Genomic DNA, 15,953 nt, shown 5'->3' with positions numbered 1-15,953 from the left:
CTTGTAGCCTATGTACTCTGATTGTATTAGGTCGTTTCCATCTTTTAATAGTAGCCTATGATAAAGCTTGTTTTTATTTAGAACTAATATATAGGCCTAACTAATTTAATTCTCATTTACCTTACCTTATATTTTGCATTGTTTAGTCTGGGGGCTTGCAGAAAACACCTTTGTAAGAATGTGTAAGTGACAAACGTATGAATGTGTGAATGACTATGCCAATTATTTAGTAGGCTATAAACCATGCAGACTAATGGGGGTTCATTAACAGGCCAAATCTAAAACCCAGTTAGCTGTAAATCTGTTTGAAAAGTGTGCCAAAAGTTCTGCGTGCATCATTGGCTCCCTGTGCGCATCCGGGTACTGCAGCACACAGCCAACCTATGAGGCCGAAGACACCAATATGGCGGAGGTAAGCTGGATAGCTGGAAAAAGTATTCGATTTTAAATCCATCTCTTTTACGATTCGGTATGATAGCTATGGCTTTCGTTGATATATATTAGAGCCTCATGTGTATACGGCTGGAGTTTTAGTAATAATTGTGTAAAACTGACGATGGTAAACCGGTTTAATTGAAGAGTGATCTATCAGGATCGGAGAGGCCTCTGAATTTCATCCCCGTTAGCTCACAGGAAAAAAACAAACAAACAAGAAATCGTCGCCTGTAATTGATACATTGCTCGATATAAAAATCGTTTCCATGACGCATTGGACTGTTTTTAAGGTTTAATCGTGTTTTAATATATTGTGGGTATGCATATTGGCTGTTAACGTGCAGGGAAGGTTTGTTTATAGTGTGAGCAAAATGAGATTTTGCAGTGTTTGGAGAGGATGACAGCATCCGTTAATAGATGATTGCTTTTTGGTTTGTGTCAGTAATTTTGTTGCATTAATAACTATATAACAGTTAAGTGTTATAATGTTTTATAAGAGCGGACATCGTCTTGAATTTACATTGATGTACATTTGCTGTCATGGGTTTTAATTTTTTTTTTTAAATTTGCACGCAGAAGGGTGTAAAATGTTTGTGCTTGCCAATGTACTATAATTTATTTTGCATCATGCAATAATCCATTATTTTTCTGCTTTCCTCATATCTGTCTGTACAGGCTTCCTTTGGGAGTTCGAGCCCTGGTAGGTTAATTGTTTTACAGTATTGTTTATTATTCTTATTATAGAATTGTTAATAAGAGTAATAGTTGACCAACATGGGTTTTTCAGTTGCCAATCCTGATATCCAGAGGGCAGGAGAGTTCATGTAATAATATAAAAATGTATTTGTACAAACTTAAATGTTGAAATGAAGTGAGCATTCTGCAAATATTTGCACAATATTAACTAAGAAAAACTTAAAATCAGAAAACTTGCATTATCAATTGACCGTTTTTTGGTAGATATTGGAATATATATATATATATATATATTATTTCTTCTCTGAAGTTCCACTAAATGCTAAAATCAGTAACAGTGTTTCATTTCCTTTCCCAGTTGGCTCTTTGTCCTCAGAGGATCACGATTTTGATCCAACAGCTGAGATGTTAATTCATGAGTATGATGATGAGAGAACTTTGGAGGAGGAAGAGCTTTTGGATGGAGAAAAGAATTTCCGTGCAGAATTGTCAGACTTGGAGAGGGTAACATGCATTCATATTCATAACAATCCACTTTTTAACTAATTTGAAAGTGTATGCATTGTGTTAACTGTTACAATCAATGGATGATAAGGGTCATATTTCTGCTGTGATACATTTATTTTCTAACACGAACAGGAGGGGAACATGCCGATCGAGGAGTTGTTGTCTATGTATCGTTATGAGGCGTCAGTCAGTACAGGGGCAGGATCTAGCATGGACAGTTCTTCTGTTGAACTAGCTGATGATCTGCCTGACATGACCCTGGATAAGGTAATTGACATGATTTTGCTTCAGGGCCAGCCAGGGGAAATTTTCAACAAGATGAAATCACTAATTGTTTTCTGCTGCAGGAGGAGATAGCGAAAGATCTCTTGTCAGGAGATTATGAGGAGGAGACCCAGTCCTCTGCTGATGATCTGACCCCTTCTGTTACCTCCCACGATGCCACAGACTTCTTCCCTAGAACACTCAGATGTGAGAAGAATCATTACTATCTTCTACTAGAACATTTTGGGTTTTTACATGTTAATTTATTTTTTCTGAATGCTTTATAGTTTAATCATTTAATTCATTTTAAACTTATAAGACCGTATAGAAAGTGGTAAGGGGTCATAATAATTATATTTGCATTTCTTAAACTTGTATAGACCCCTTCAAGCATATTTTTTGCTTTTTAAAGGTATATGCAAATATATTTAATGTACTAAATTTGTGATATTTGCTCCAGCCAAAGCAACATATGATGGTGATAAAGAATCTGAGGGGGAGGAGGACGGTGTGAGCAGTGAAGATTCTAGAAAGGTTAGTATCATATTATTCAAATGTTGTACACATTCTCTTAATACATATAGATACATCCTTGAATATAAATGATTTTTTTTTTACAAATATTCTAATGTTCAAAAGTTTGTGGTCAGTACGATTAAAAAAAAAAACTTTATTTCAAATGCAAGATCAACAAATTTAAAATATAACATAGCTAATCCCCATATCTGAATATTATGAAGTTAAAGGTACACCTTTTTTTTCTTTTCTTTTTTCTGAATGAACAAAATTTAAATAACGAGTCAATACATCATCCATAGCCGCGTTTCCACCGAAATTGTCAATGCGGCTAATTTTTCTTCCAAAATGTGTTTTGTCTTACCCTGATTCGCTATGGTAAGCGTATTATAAGTGTTTAGATTTTAGACCTGTCATGATGGTTTTCATTGGAAATTGAAACATACGTCACTGTCCGTGCGTGTCTCGTCATATCCGTAAATAGAGAAAAATTGCTCCGGCTACTTTGCAGCATGTATGGTGTGGGAGTGGCATAGGTTAGTTGTCATAAAGAGTGAGAAAGGTTGACAGAGCACACTAAATCTTGAACCTCCAGGGAATCACCTCACTTCATCCAAACAGAGGAGAGTCTGCTGGCAAAAAAAAGAACGCGACAGAGCTTGTAATAAAGACAGAATCAATCGACATTGCCTTGGCTTTTTGGAGATGGTGAGAAGAGAACTTAGGGTTTTGAAATGTAAAAGTGAGGCGGAGATGGCGTTTTTATTACTCAACTGGTGAGTAAGGTATTTTATTGAACTGATAAATTGCCATATGTAGCTCTCTTAACAGTTCCTTATAAAGCATTATCTATTGTGAAGGGTAATTTCATTATGGTGGTTGTAGCGCCATGCTGGAATTTATTTTCAAGGAAGTACCGTGTCAATTAATGAGTATAGCTACAGTAATGTCTTTAGCTAATCAGCTTGAAATCGTTTAGATCTAAACTGGTTATATCTCTTAAGCCTAGTACTAGTACATTTAATCATCTAGTAGACGCTTTTATCCAAAGCAACTTATAAACAAGGAGAGAAAAAGAAGCAATCAAGCCAACAATAGGGCAACAATATGCTAGTGCTGTGACTAGTCCCAGTTATTTTAGCACACTACACATAGCAAGTTTCAAGTTTTTTGAAGTAGATATAGAATAGTAAGTGTTAGTATTAATGGGTCAAGTGTTGACGGAAAAAATGTGTCTTCAGCCATTTCTTGAAAATAGCTAAAGACTCAGCAGCTCGAGTTGAGTTAGGCAGGTCATTCCACCCTGCTTGGAACAGTCAAGGTAAAGGTCCTTGAAAGTAATTTTGTTCCTCTTTGGGATTCAAGGATTTGTATTGTCATTCAATACACGGTTACATGAAGGAATAAAACTACATACTAAGGTCCCAGTCAAAACACAAGATAAAACGTTAACCAATAAAAATAAATAAAATATGAAATAATCATCAATAAATAGCATAATCAATAACTAGAATAAACAATGCAAGAATAAGTAATAAATAAATTAGTAATAAATAACAACATAAATAGTCAAATATTATTGCACCTAAAAAATCTGTAAAGTAGACAGTATTGCGTATATTGAGTGTAAATGCCCGATGAAGGTCATAGGATTGAAATGTTGCTAAATAAATTGATAACTTTTTCAAGTTGGGATAGTTTGTGGGATTTCTTTTTTTTAGTTTATTGAATTGGGTTTTGATAATTGCCTTTGTCCGACTCCTACGCAACTGTGGTTGCAGCAACTTGCAGGTGTGCTAGCTAGGTTAATTGAAAATATTTTTGAAAGAAATCTTCTATGCTTACCATGGCTCAATTTATTTGATGAAAAGTACGAAAACATGGCAATCTTGTGAAATATTATTGCAATTTAAAAGAACTGTCAATTTTAATATATTTTAAAACTCAAATTTTTCCTGTCATCATGGCAAAGCTAAATTTCAGCAGCCATTACTATATTTGTAAGTCAAAAGTAAAAAAAGAAATTGTAATGAAAATCCTTTGAACCATTATAAATGTTTTTACTGTCACTTTTGAACAATTTAATGCGTCCTAGATGAATAATAGTATTATAAATCATGCTGACCCCAAACTTTTGAACCATAGTGCATGTTGTGGTGCATGCCAGTAAAAAAGTTTGATAGTCTTAATTTTTAAAATATTTTTTTATTTTTTATTTCAGGAAATAATGGTTGGGTCTCAGTATCAAGCAGAAGTTCCCATTGGGCTTAGCCACTATAATGAGGATGAAAAGGGTGAGTGTTTAAATTTCTTATTGTGACTTTTAACTGAAATAAACCATAGTAAACACTATGAATCATTAGGGCTGGTTTGAACATATTGATGTCTCGATTTTAATCGATTCTCATTTTGATGGACCGATACTGACTCTTAAATCCCAAGAGTCTATGCTGTTTTCAGTTCATGCGTGAACAAAACTCGCAATAGGTTTTGTGCTTGTTACTTTTGATACAACACAGTCGTAGCTTTCAAATTCTGTCAATTTTATCAGGAAATTAAAACAATAAATGGCATTTTGGCGCTCTTTAATGTGGCGTGACAGATCGCTGTTTAACCCAGAGTTTAAGCATGTGGAAGGATCATCTCTTCTGCTTTACTTATAGTTATAGCACAAAATAAACATGAATGAACATCAGAAGGTATGCTGAAAGATACAGTACTACTTACCGAAATGTATCACGTCTCATGAAATCACTCAATCAGTGTTTTAACCGTGAAAAGACATCAATAAAACAGCTCACTCAAATGTCACGTAATGTTACATTTACCTCAGAAAAGCCATAAACTTGTTAGTTAGCTAGATAAATGATTGAATCACAAATAAATCACTGAATGAGACCAATTTGAATGTTTATTGTTGTTTAAAGCGTACGAGGAAGACGATCAGCTGCTGTGGTGTCCTGACGTGCTGTCAGAGTGTAAAGTGAGAGACTACCTCAGAGAAGCGCTGTCACAGTCTACAGATGACGGCACACAAGATTCCACATCCGAACACATACGAGATAACGAACAGGTATGTGCTCTCTAAAGCTCCCATTAATTAAAATAATTCATGTAAAAATCTTCCGCCCATGTGAGAGCTGCTGCTATGGTTTTAATTGCTTTTTTTTCTCAATGACCTCATTTCTAGGCCTTGTTTGAGCTTTTAAAATGTAATTACAACACCTGTGAGGCACTGACGCGATACTGCAGTAATGTGAAGACCTTGAAGGGTAGGCTGTTTAGTACAGGACCAGCTTTTAAAGCTTTTGTACCTGTAGTGGCATAAATGTTTACTTTCTTTGTTGTTTTGATAGAAGAATCCCCACCATGGTCAGAGGAGGAATGTAGAAACTTTGAACATGCGCTGCAGATTTATGAGAAAAACTTCCATCTTATTCAGAAACACAAGGCAAGTGATGTATGTTGTCTTTTTCACTGGGCTCATCAACTGTTGTTGTTTTTTTCTATCTACACTAATGTTCAAACGTTTAGTAAAGATTAAATGCTTGTGGTTGGTGAAGCTTTTGAAAAAAGTATTTTATGCTCACCAAGGCTGCATTTATTTGATAAAAAAATACAGTAAACGCAGTTTTCTATTTTTCTATTTTTTAAAGCTGAATTTTCAGCACCCATTACTCCAGTGTTCAGTGTCACGTGAACATGGTCCTTCAGAAATCATTCTAATATGCTGACTTGAAAAATGTAAAAGTATCTTTGGATCTATTTCATTTGTAATTGCTGAATAAAAGACAACGATGTACTAAAAACACATTTTTTTCCTTTGTGTTTTTTGCGTACTGACAACAATGTTGTCAAACGATTCTGTTCACACGGATCGGCAAATAAGACTAAAAATGCTGTATTATGCATGCCAGGCTAGTAGTTGGTGTGGTCACTTTGTATAGAACACAATATGAACACATAAGCATGCGCATGACGTGACCGTTTTCACAAATTCGTGTTTTTTTGTAGTTTTCAGGCCCTCAAAACGCTGTTTTTTTGTGTGTGTAAATGAACAGCCAAAACGCATAAAAAGTGTTACGTTTTATTTGTTAAATTGTGGAATTTTTTTATATTAATGCGTATGCAATAAATATGCATAAATTAATATGCAGTGATAACTGTACATTGTAAAAGTAACTCTGTTTGATCAGTTATGCAGACATTATGCACTTTATTTTTTCTATCGTCCATTCTATTGTCCATGGCTATATTCTCATAGCTTTTTTTTTTTTTTTTCAGGTTCAGACACGGACTGTAGCAGAATGTGTGGCTTTTTATTACATGTGGAAAAAGTCCGAACGTTTTGACTTCTTTGCTCAACAGAACCGATTCGGCAAGAAGAAGTACAGTTGTTACCCGGGTGTGACGTAAGTGCTGGGATGCGAAATTGGTGCTTTTTGCCTGTTGAGTAATGTGTGTTTCAAAGAAAGTAAGTGTTGGTTGTGTCCTCAGAGACCTGATGGACAGGCTGGTGGATGAGGCGGAGGGTCTGGCGGTGGACAGCTCTTTATCCGTGTGTTCAGCAGGAGCAGGGGGAAGGATGGAGGCGTCAGCAGAGCAACAGCTCGGACTGCTCAACTCCATCACTGCTAGCGACCTCACAGGTGAGCTCAACTGCTACAATAGTCATGATTCACAAATGATTTATTCTTAGGAATTTATTAGTCATTTATTCTGGTTCTTTTAATGAATCACTCAAAAAGGTGATAAAATGATTGTTAGCAGTTTGAATCAGATGCACCCTTCACTGAGTTAACTGAATCAATCAGAGCAGCTACTAAATCATACGAGTAATTTACTGACTGATTGATCATTCATATAACAAAAGGTTGTTAAAACACATTTGCCTCTGTCTTTCTTGTTTTGGATTATTTTAATACATTTTTTAAAACTTTTTTTTAAAACATTAAAAGAAATTATCCAAATATTTCAGTAGGAAAAAACACTATTGCAATGCTGCCTGTCAGCAAGAATTTCTTTAATATACATCCCTTTTTTTTCCTCAGAAATTTTACGCAAGTGTATAATGGTACACTGGTGGTCAACGTTTTGAATAATTTTTTTTTTTTTTTTTTGGGGGGTGTTTTGAAAAGTCTTATGCTAACCAAGGCTGAATTTATTTGATCAAAAATACAACAAAAACAGTAATATTGTGAAATATTATTGCATTTTAAAATAACTGTCTATTTTAACATATTTTATGTGTAATTGATTCTTGTGATGGCAAAGCTGTATTACTCCAGTCTTCAGTGTCATGATATTTAAGAAATCATTCTAATATGCTTATTTAGTGCTCAGGTATCAATTAATGTTGGTGCTCAATTATTACTTTTTAAATGGTAGTGTATCACGTTTCCACAAAATATGAAGCAGAACAACTGTTTTCAACCTTGATAATAAGAAGAAATGTTTCTTGAGCACTAAGTCAGCATATTAGCATGATTTCTGAACGATCATGTGACACTAAAGACTGGAGTAATGATGCTGAAAATTCAGCTTTGCGTCACTGGAATAAATTATATTTGTAAATGTATTTTAAATAGAAAATGGTTCATTTTAATTGTATTAATATTTCATAATATTGCTGTTTTTACTGTAGTTTTGATCAAATAAATGCAGCCTTGGCAACTTCTTTCAAAAACATGACATTTTATTATTCCAAACTTTTGACCGCAGTCATGCATTTTGACAAGATTCAAAATGATAAATAGTCTGATGTATAAAATGCTTTTTTGTTCTTTTTCTTGCAGCCCTTAGTAACAGCGTAGCAACTGTGTGCAACGGTCCAGGAGACATGAGCTGTATGGACTCCCCTTATTTCCCTCCTCTGGAGAGTTTACACAGAGGAGCCATGAACCATGATGATCAGCTGAGCTACGCCACAAACGGAGACAGCGGCTGCCTCAACATGCTGGATTCTGGCTTCTACCGCTCAGATCTGGGTCAGATCAGCGTGTGCAGCACCAAAGACTGCGAACGGCCCTCCAAGAGGCTCAAGATGGGCCTTTCGGAGTCCTTCATGAACGATGTGTCTGTTACTAACCTGGGCGTGGACTTCGAGGGCAGACGCGCACATCGCATTACGGGCACCACAATGGCGGTGTCGGTCACAGACTTCAGCAGCATAGGGAGCGGTGAAGCCAACGGTTTCATCAGCTCTCATTCACGACACCACCAACACACTGCACTTCAGTCTGACTGACTCCTTTCTGCCACCCAGACACTGACTCATCTGCTCACTGACTATTAGTTCTTTTTAAAATTAAGAAATATATATATGAATATATGAATATACCTTTTGGTCGTTTTTTTGTTTTTGGAATATGACATCAGTGATGTCTTTATTGTACAGAGCTAAGAAATCTTGATTTCTCAAGAGTTTAAATAGCCATTTATTTTTCTGGTCCTTCAGATATTTAATATCCTTTTTGTCTTCGGTGATATACAGTTAAACCTAAATGCTGGAGCTAAAGTCTTTTACTGTTCTCATCCCAACGCCTGCATCTTTGTTTTATCGTCTCACGAAAAAATGGCTGCTGCCAAAACTGCGTTTTTGTTGTTGTTTTAGGCTTTTCATGTGTGTGTCTGTTTCAAAAATGGGTACTTTTTTCCAGAGTTTACACCCCCTGAGATAGACTTGGGAAATGTAGCATTTTGTATATCAGGAAACTGGCTTTTGTAAGTGAAAATAGTGAGCAGGAGTATTACGTTTAAACAGAGCACTTTGTATCTCGTTATTGGTTGGTGTTCGAGTTAGGATGTTTTAAGTATAAGCTTTAATAACTCAATTTATTGTGGTAATCCGAGCATTTAATAACTTGGTTTTTTGGGGGGTTTGATCTTTTTGCAGAATTGTTCAATTTTATGTATTACCAAAATCTTGCCGGAAAGTTTTCTTTTATTTACATTTTTCTTTTTTCTCAAGTTTCACAATTGGCTGAGAAGAACACTAATTGAATCGTTCTCAGACATGTAGATTTTTCCAGTCCCGCTATAGTTTTTTTTTTTGGTCCAAGAGTTGGCACTAGTAATAATATAACCTCCAATAACATTTTATGAGACCGATTGGCTCTATGGGGCAGTTGCCTGCAATCTACAGTATTAGCATAAAATCATGTATAAATATTAAACTGTGAGAAGTGTGCAGGACATTTATGATTCCCCTTTGAGCATGCAAAGCTATTTACATGCTAGTCATTACCTATACAGGTCATATTTTACAAAGTCTGCTGCTCTAAACTGCAGGCGCTTTTGTACCAATTGAACCAGTGTTATTTTTTTTCCAGCTATGCATTATGTATATTTTGTAGCTGCCGGGGTAATGAGAACACCTGAATGTTAATTGAGCTAATTGTTTATCACTCTGGACCTCTTTTTATGTTGAGCTCTCTATCTTAAGTTCTTTACCATTGTTGTATATCGTATGCATGAAGCAGATTGGACTCTTGTTGATCCTTTGACATATTTCAAGCTGATTAATACTAAATGCCAAAAAGCAATCAGCTTGCCACACTGTATCAAAACCGATACTGCCTCTGAGCTCGAGTCCTTCCTGTTATTTGCATTTAAAACAATTTACCATAAAATTAATTTGTATATTAAAAGCCCTTGATTGGGGTAATGCCAAAATGCTAAAAAAAAAGTTTTTGATTTATGGCAATATGTAGATATGTATAGATGGTTGTTCTTCTGTAAGTCTTACAATATCCATATCTTATTGTTGCCTTTGTTTCTGTCAAAAACATGCATGCTCATGTTTGTCGTTGCAAAAATACCACATTATTATTATTTCTTTTTGGAGAGAGAGAGGTGTGTAGAAATGGAAATCTGTGTGGCACATGCTTTTTGGACACTCCCATTTAAACCCATTTGTTCATCTCTTTGCTTTCATTCGTTCACAGTGATTCTTACACCCTTAATACTTTACCGGCTGCTAATAGTAATGTGAAGAGTCTATTTTCTATTGAATGCACTGCAGTTCCAATTATAATTTGAGTTGAAAGAGTTTTGTGCATCTACATAGTTTAAACATAGGGAAGTACTCGTTGGTAGCATGTTTGGAGCTACGATTACAAAAGCTGATTGAAATGGATCCATAGATGCTATTATTCCTCGACTGGATAGAAAGCACTACAAAGAGTTTATCTCTGTCAATCTTTTTTGTTCAAAATGTTTTCAGTGTCTGTACATCAAGCAGAGAACTTTATCATGCACAACAAATGTAGTACTTGGTGCTCATAAAAAGTTTTTTTATTTTCATACTTAAAAATATCTCTGTGCTCCTACTATTCTGTATTAGTACTTTTTATAAATGAAACCGTGAACTTCAGCTAGATTTGCTGAAGTACATTGACAGTAGTTTCACCCTTTTGCCTATTGTTTCATTTTAAAGACAAACTAAAATACCAGAATGTACAGGTTGTTCTGACCTATCGAAGTAAAACGTTTTACATCTTAAAAATATTGAGAAACGTTTGGTAAAGTGGATGCGTGTTTTATGTATTTAATTTAGAAATTTAAAAGAATTATTAAATAGAGGTTTTCACATTCAACCATGGAGGGGAGGACAATGGTAAAACTTGTGAATAAAACCAACAAATCCTATAAATGTATATCCATATATATACAGACAATCATAACATTACAGAATTATTCAGATATCTCTATTGTTTATAAAATATGTACATATTGTATTGCTTTGTGGCTGGTTTTTCATTATTTTGTATTTTTGTTGTACTTTATTACTTGGTGTAAAAAGCTCCAGAAATAAAAGCTCTGGAAACAAATGTGGTAATTTGACTGAAAACATCCTACTCGGAAAATAAAAAATACAAAGATGGTGGTTATGATTAGATTAAATAAGAAAAGACAACTGAAACCTTTCAAAAATGAGTACATATTTTAATCGTTCTGATTTGCAGTACTCTGTGATCCATTTTGTTCAGGGATCTGTAGACAGCTGGCACTGAATGCTTTTCTCTGAATCCAGAATACATAATGAAGTTCATCAACTGTTCATGATGGTCAGAAGAGGTGCTGGACAGAGTGGCCAATACAACACAGATGGATTGAAGAATAGGAAGGCAAAGAGTTTTGCATTTTAATGTAAATACAGAGCAAATGTCAAATGATAATCTGTATGTACAATATAACTATAATTTATTTAGATGACATTATGAACTCCTCTTGTACTGAGAAAAAAAAAAAAGCAAGTCGTCAGATTTCCACAAATAAGGAGTCTGAATAAACTGGACCAGACGAGTCACTCTGGTCCGCCTCGCTGCAAAAGAGAAAACAAGCTATGGTCAGTGGTTTATTCATAATCTGGTCTATTTTTGTTCTGAACATTACAACATTTATAAATGTGTTTATATTTCTCCAAGCTCCAGAACAGTGCAGATATAGAAGATTGTTAAAAGTGAAATGCAATCAAATGGTGATCTGAACAAACAAATGAACACTAACCTGGATGTAGTCCATTTCATCTAATGCAAGGGTTCTTCTGCGGTATCTCTGAGGGAAATCTTTAACAACAGAGACACTGTCAGGGGTTCCCGCCAGTCGGTTGATGGGTGCCGGTGGTCTGGGTGGAGGTGATATTGACGTTGCAGGAGGAGGTGCGGATGGGGAGATCTGTGGGAGACTGGCTGAAAGCACCTTCAGTGCTTCTTGTACTGGAAATACAGCAGAAAAAATAATAATATAATAATTACCAACAAACTTGTAGCGCCAGCTTTAAAGTTTGCTACTATGATTTTTAAAACTAAACCAATGGAAGTAGGCTAAACATGCACACAACTTACCATTCGGCCTAGGAACGACGTTTCGATCTGGAAATTTAATTAAAGGAGCATGAGGTCGTACAACCTGCAAAGGAACACATGTAATGAGAAAAATTAAACAAAACAGTTCTGCAGTGACATATCTACAACCACAGACACTTACATACTTTTAATATTTAGGGATTGCATTTAATGTACACAATGCTTAACGTGTTGCTGAGATATTGTGCTTTACAGATGTGAAATAAAGCGATAAACAGAGCCGAAACTGGGTCTGTCCACAAGGGCATCTGCCAAACCAGTGACATCAATGCATTTTGGTGAAGTAAAACCACCCAAGATCAAAATGACTGAATACTATGCGCATAAGAGATCACCGTTTCAACAATGAGCACAAATGAGCGAGATGTCAAAGCAATATGATCGGTATACAGGCTGAAGCAAGTGTTTACCTGTACGACCCGACTGGCAGCTGCCATCTTGCCACTCACTTTGCTTCCCATGACGACATCCGATCACTGCTTCCGGTTCAAACACACAGACAAGACACAAGACGCGTAAGTGAATACATTAGCAACCTGAGGAGGGCACTGTCGTATTAAAACTTAAAGGACAACATTTTTTTTACAGTCTATGGGACAAACGCGGCAGACAAATAGCGATGGGAAGTCCGATTCATTTTTGCGAATCGGTTCTTTTGAACAGTTCGTATCAAAGAACTGGTTCAAAAATCAATTGGTTTTACTACGTGAGATCGTTTGGCTTAAACTTGTTTGAACGATAAAATAACATGTTTTAATATTAATAATAGTGGTAGTAATTATGATTATGATAATAATATGAATAATAATGCTGCTACAGCCAACTGTCTATCAAACCAGTCGCGAACGAATTGTTCAGACCAATTTTGCGAACCGGGTCAAATGAGTCACTGAAAAGATTCGACCCAAAAGAAGAGTTTACATTTGGCAACCAGACGAGGGCATGTGTAAGGACTATCATAAAAGGCTTGTTTAAATAACGCATTAATTATCCAGAAGTAACAACAACCGTCATGTCCGAGTCTGTGGCAAATAATCTGTCAAATTGGCTGCATCAACATATGTAAGTTACTTGAAACAGTCCGTCAATTCATCATATACATGCGAATTCATGAGCTTTGATATCACACATCAATAATACATTAATGCAGAAAAAAACAAACGCAAAATGAATCCACTGTAACTTACCCTTACCCTAGCTCACCCTGCTAATATTCATTAACGTTAACGTTACTCTGCTATTAAAATACCGTTACATTTACAAATCTACAGATCCACGCTTTATAATAAGCACAATAAACATATATTCTTACCATCAATACGCTATCTAGCTGAGCAATATAACCTTATTTTTCCATGTTGACCTCCGAGACACACTAAGCACCGTCAAGATAGTCGCCTGTGTGTGACTGTGAACGGCCGTCGGCCAATCCTTTATTTCTGCTCATGCTTGGTTTGATGCAGATGGGCGGGGTTTTGTGGATCACCCAGTCACATGACTGTCACGTGACGCCAAGACTTCCTGGCGGCAGTTTCGGAGTAGGTTCGCGGCTTGGAATCTTGTTACAAAAAAAGTAATATTAGTAAACAAAAACATCCAGAGCAAGAACCGGAAGCGACAGTAAGTGATATAATTTATTTAATTATATACGTTTTATGTCTGGGGTCTCTTCAACAGATATCTGAATGGGATTATGTTCCCCCCCCTGCACAGACACACAAAGATGAGTTCCAGTAGCCATGATGGACCCTCTTCAGATACTGACCCTGCTGAAATAAACGGCCTGTCTGATCCATCATCAACTTCTGATGGAGTGACACCCACACGTTTGCTAAAGTGATTTTCCTTTCTTTTATTTGTATGGTTTGTTGTTATCGTCTTGCACCGATTCGAAGAGTACAAATTAACAGTGTACAACTTTATGTACTATGTATATACAGCATATGTTATAGATAACAGTGTTACTGTGCTCATTCTGTTTCTTGTATGTCTTGTTTTTTTTTTCAAGAATGAAAGAAATAATGGAAAATCAGTGTTTTGAAATGAACGTTAAAGTCAGCATGGGTAAGCTTACATTTATATGTGAATAAACAACACACTTATGTAAAGATTAACCACTAATAATTATCCTAATGATAATTGTGTTTAATTCTTAGGAAAACACAAAGAGTCATGTGAAGCTGATGCAGATTTGTAAGTGTGTTTGAATTTATGAATACATCTGTATGTTTATACTGTATGTTATGAAATAATCCAACATTCATCTTTTTACCAATCTGTAGATCCAAGTATGAAAGTGCAATAGAGCAGGCAAGACTCTCGTACTTCAACAAAACACTGGTATTAAACAGGTAAAGATGCTGTGGTATCAAGCTTCTTTTTGCAATACAATCTCTGATGGTGTCCATGTTAAAATGTTTTTGTGTGTTCTAGAATGCAGATTTGGAATGCCATCATTGAAAAGATGATTCAGAATGATGCAGATGCTGAGTGAGTGAATCTTAATTTAAATAAATCTAATCTATGTAGTCCGATATCCAGTTGTCCCAACAGTAAGGTGATCTTTCATCATACAGGCCACTAAAGGAACTGACCAATCAGAACACTGAGCTTTGTGAAAAGACCATGACAATTTTAAAGGTGGGACATTCCCTGTTCTGCTATAGGTTTTTTAGAAAAATTCATTTTCATATATATGAATAATTCAAATTTTAAACGGTTTTATGGCCATGGAATACTTAATTGCTTATCTTTTTTTCCCTCCAGGAAACACGAGAGCTTCAGGACCAGATCACAGATGTTCAAAAGGAAAGACTTGGTACTTACCAAGACCCAGATGGAATCATATAGACCTTTCAGACAGTATTTTCTGCTCTGATTTATCAAATGAAAGCCCTTTAATATTATATTTTGATGTAACATCTGATGGGTCAAATTGTTAAAAAAGAAAGAAAGCTTACTCTCACGTTTTCAGTATGCGGGTTAGTAGAAACCATATCTCATTCATGTTTTCCTAGAGCTTAAAGGACGAATTAAGAAAAAAATGCTGGAGATAAATGAGTTGAAACAGGTGAAGGAAAATCAGGGAGAGGTTCAGCAGAGAGCCAAGGAAAGAGCTGAAGCGGTTCTACAGAAATACCAGAAAGTCACCACCATTTTACAAAATGTGCTCCGGGTACGTGACATCTCAATGTTTGCTTGTGTACTTGTCTGCATTTTTATTTCAACATGTCTTGCCTTGTTTTTTTTAGGATCACTATGCATTTTGAACCTCTTTGTAATAAAAATCTTGTTTTTCAGGGAATTATACTGGCCAGTAAAGTCAACTGGAGGGATGATCCTAAATTAAGAGACATTGCGATGGGACTAGAAAACATACCTAACTAAAGAGGACCTATTTGAACACAGTTCTCTAATTAATGTATATAGTTCACCTGTTACCATGTTCAGTGTAATGGTTTCTTGTACATTTATGTCAAGGATGTTTCACTGAAACATGCACAATGTATATTTAAGATTTTCATAACAGCCCATTTTATATATAATCTGTATAGAATATTTTAGAAACATCCTGAATGAGATATATTAGATTAAATGAACTCCATTTACAGATGAAATGACCTTCAAACTGATGCTTAATAAAAGTAACATGCAACCATGTTCACG

General features: G+C 35.6%; 3 protein-coding genes across 5 annotated transcripts; 2 read left to right on the top strand and 1 right to left on the bottom strand.

The window, feature by feature from the left end:
- Positions 1-331: 331 nt before the first annotated feature.
- Positions 332-9,285, top strand: mier3b (mesoderm induction early response 1, family member 3 b). Of its 2 annotated transcripts, none has more exons than XM_056259558.1 (13): positions 332-412; positions 1,111-1,135; positions 1,490-1,635; positions 1,771-1,905; positions 1,986-2,109; positions 2,363-2,436; positions 4,640-4,712; positions 5,346-5,491; positions 5,609-5,690; positions 5,778-5,869; positions 6,703-6,830; positions 6,916-7,067; positions 8,214-9,285. In XM_056259558.1, the coding sequence occupies exons 1-13, from the start codon at positions 404-406 to the stop codon at positions 8,663-8,665; spliced, it is 1,638 nt and encodes a 545-aa protein (XP_056115533.1). In that variant the 5' UTR covers positions 332-403; the 3' UTR covers positions 8,666-9,285. The 2 variants fall into 2 exon arrangements, with proteins under 2 accessions (XP_056115533.1, XP_056115532.1); XM_056259557.1 differs by having other exon boundaries at positions 5,775-5,869.
- Positions 9,286-11,423: 2,138 nt separating this feature from the next.
- mrps36 (mitochondrial ribosomal protein S36) lies at positions 11,424-13,691 on the bottom strand. 2 transcript variants are annotated; one of them, XM_056259570.1, is made up of 5 exons: positions 13,600-13,691; positions 12,698-12,766; positions 12,267-12,330; positions 11,929-12,137; positions 11,424-11,743 (listed from the first exon to the last, which is right to left on the bottom strand). In XM_056259570.1, exons 2-5 carry the CDS (start codon positions 12,746-12,748, stop codon positions 11,726-11,728), a joined length of 342 nt encoding a protein of 113 aa, XP_056115545.1. In that variant the 5' UTR covers positions 12,749-12,766; positions 13,600-13,691; the 3' UTR covers positions 11,424-11,725. The 2 variants fall into 2 exon arrangements, with proteins under 2 accessions (XP_056115545.1, XP_056115546.1); XM_056259571.1 differs by having other exon boundaries at positions 12,698-12,763; positions 13,600-13,690.
- Positions 13,692-13,756: 65 nt separating this feature from the next.
- Positions 13,757-15,763, top strand: cenph (centromere protein H). Its single transcript, XM_056259565.1, has 10 exons — positions 13,757-13,907; positions 14,001-14,123; positions 14,296-14,351; positions 14,444-14,480; positions 14,570-14,638; positions 14,721-14,777; positions 14,864-14,927; positions 15,054-15,105; positions 15,305-15,462; positions 15,588-15,763. Exons 2-10 carry the CDS (start codon positions 14,011-14,013, stop codon positions 15,672-15,674), a joined length of 693 nt encoding a protein of 230 aa, XP_056115540.1. The 5' UTR covers positions 13,757-13,907; positions 14,001-14,010; the 3' UTR covers positions 15,675-15,763.
- Positions 15,764-15,953: the final 190 nt, after the last annotated feature.

Source organism: Rhinichthys klamathensis, unplaced genomic scaffold (assembly GCF_029890125.1).
Source record: "Rhinichthys klamathensis goyatoka isolate OS25496 unplaced genomic scaffold, OSU_Roscu_1.1 h1tg000169l_1, whole genome shotgun sequence".
Taxonomy (NCBI): Eukaryota; Metazoa; Chordata; class Actinopteri; order Cypriniformes; family Leuciscidae; genus Rhinichthys; species Rhinichthys klamathensis.
The sequence above is the reverse complement of the archived record's forward strand: the minus strand, read 5'-3'. Positions and strand labels throughout refer to the sequence as shown.

Excerpts from the sequence above, each read along its gene's own strand:
- mier3b (XM_056259557.1), top strand. Across the intron at positions 2,437-4,639 it reads GCAGTGAAGATTCTAGAAAG|GAAATAATGGTTGGGTCTCA; the intron begins GTTAGTATCATA and ends TTTTTATTTCAG. Across the intron at positions 6,831-6,915 it reads AGTTGTTACCCGGGTGTGAC|AGACCTGATGGACAGGCTGG; the intron begins GTAAGTGCTGGG and ends TTGTGTCCTCAG.
- mrps36 (XM_056259570.1), bottom strand. The coding sequence starts at position 12,748 with ATGGGAAGCAAAGTGAGTGGCAAGATGGCAGCTGCCAGTCGGGTCGTA. Across the intron at positions 12,331-12,697 it reads CTGCCAGTCGGGTCGTACAG|GTTGTACGACCTCATGCTCC; the intron begins GTAAACACTTGC and ends GTTCCTTTGCAG. Across the intron at positions 12,138-12,266 it reads CGTCGTTCCTAGGCCGAATG|TACAAGAAGCACTGAAGGTG; the intron begins GTAAGTTGTGTG and ends CTGTATTTCCAG.
- cenph (XM_056259565.1), top strand. The coding sequence starts at position 14,011 with ATGAGTTCCAGTAGCCATGATGGACCCTCTTCAGATACTGACCCTGCT. Across the intron at positions 14,778-14,863 it reads CAGAATGATGCAGATGCTGA|GCCACTAAAGGAACTGACCA; the intron begins GTGAGTGAATCT and ends TTCATCATACAG. Across the intron at positions 15,463-15,587 it reads TTTTACAAAATGTGCTCCGG|GGAATTATACTGGCCAGTAA; the intron begins GTACGTGACATC and ends CTTGTTTTTCAG.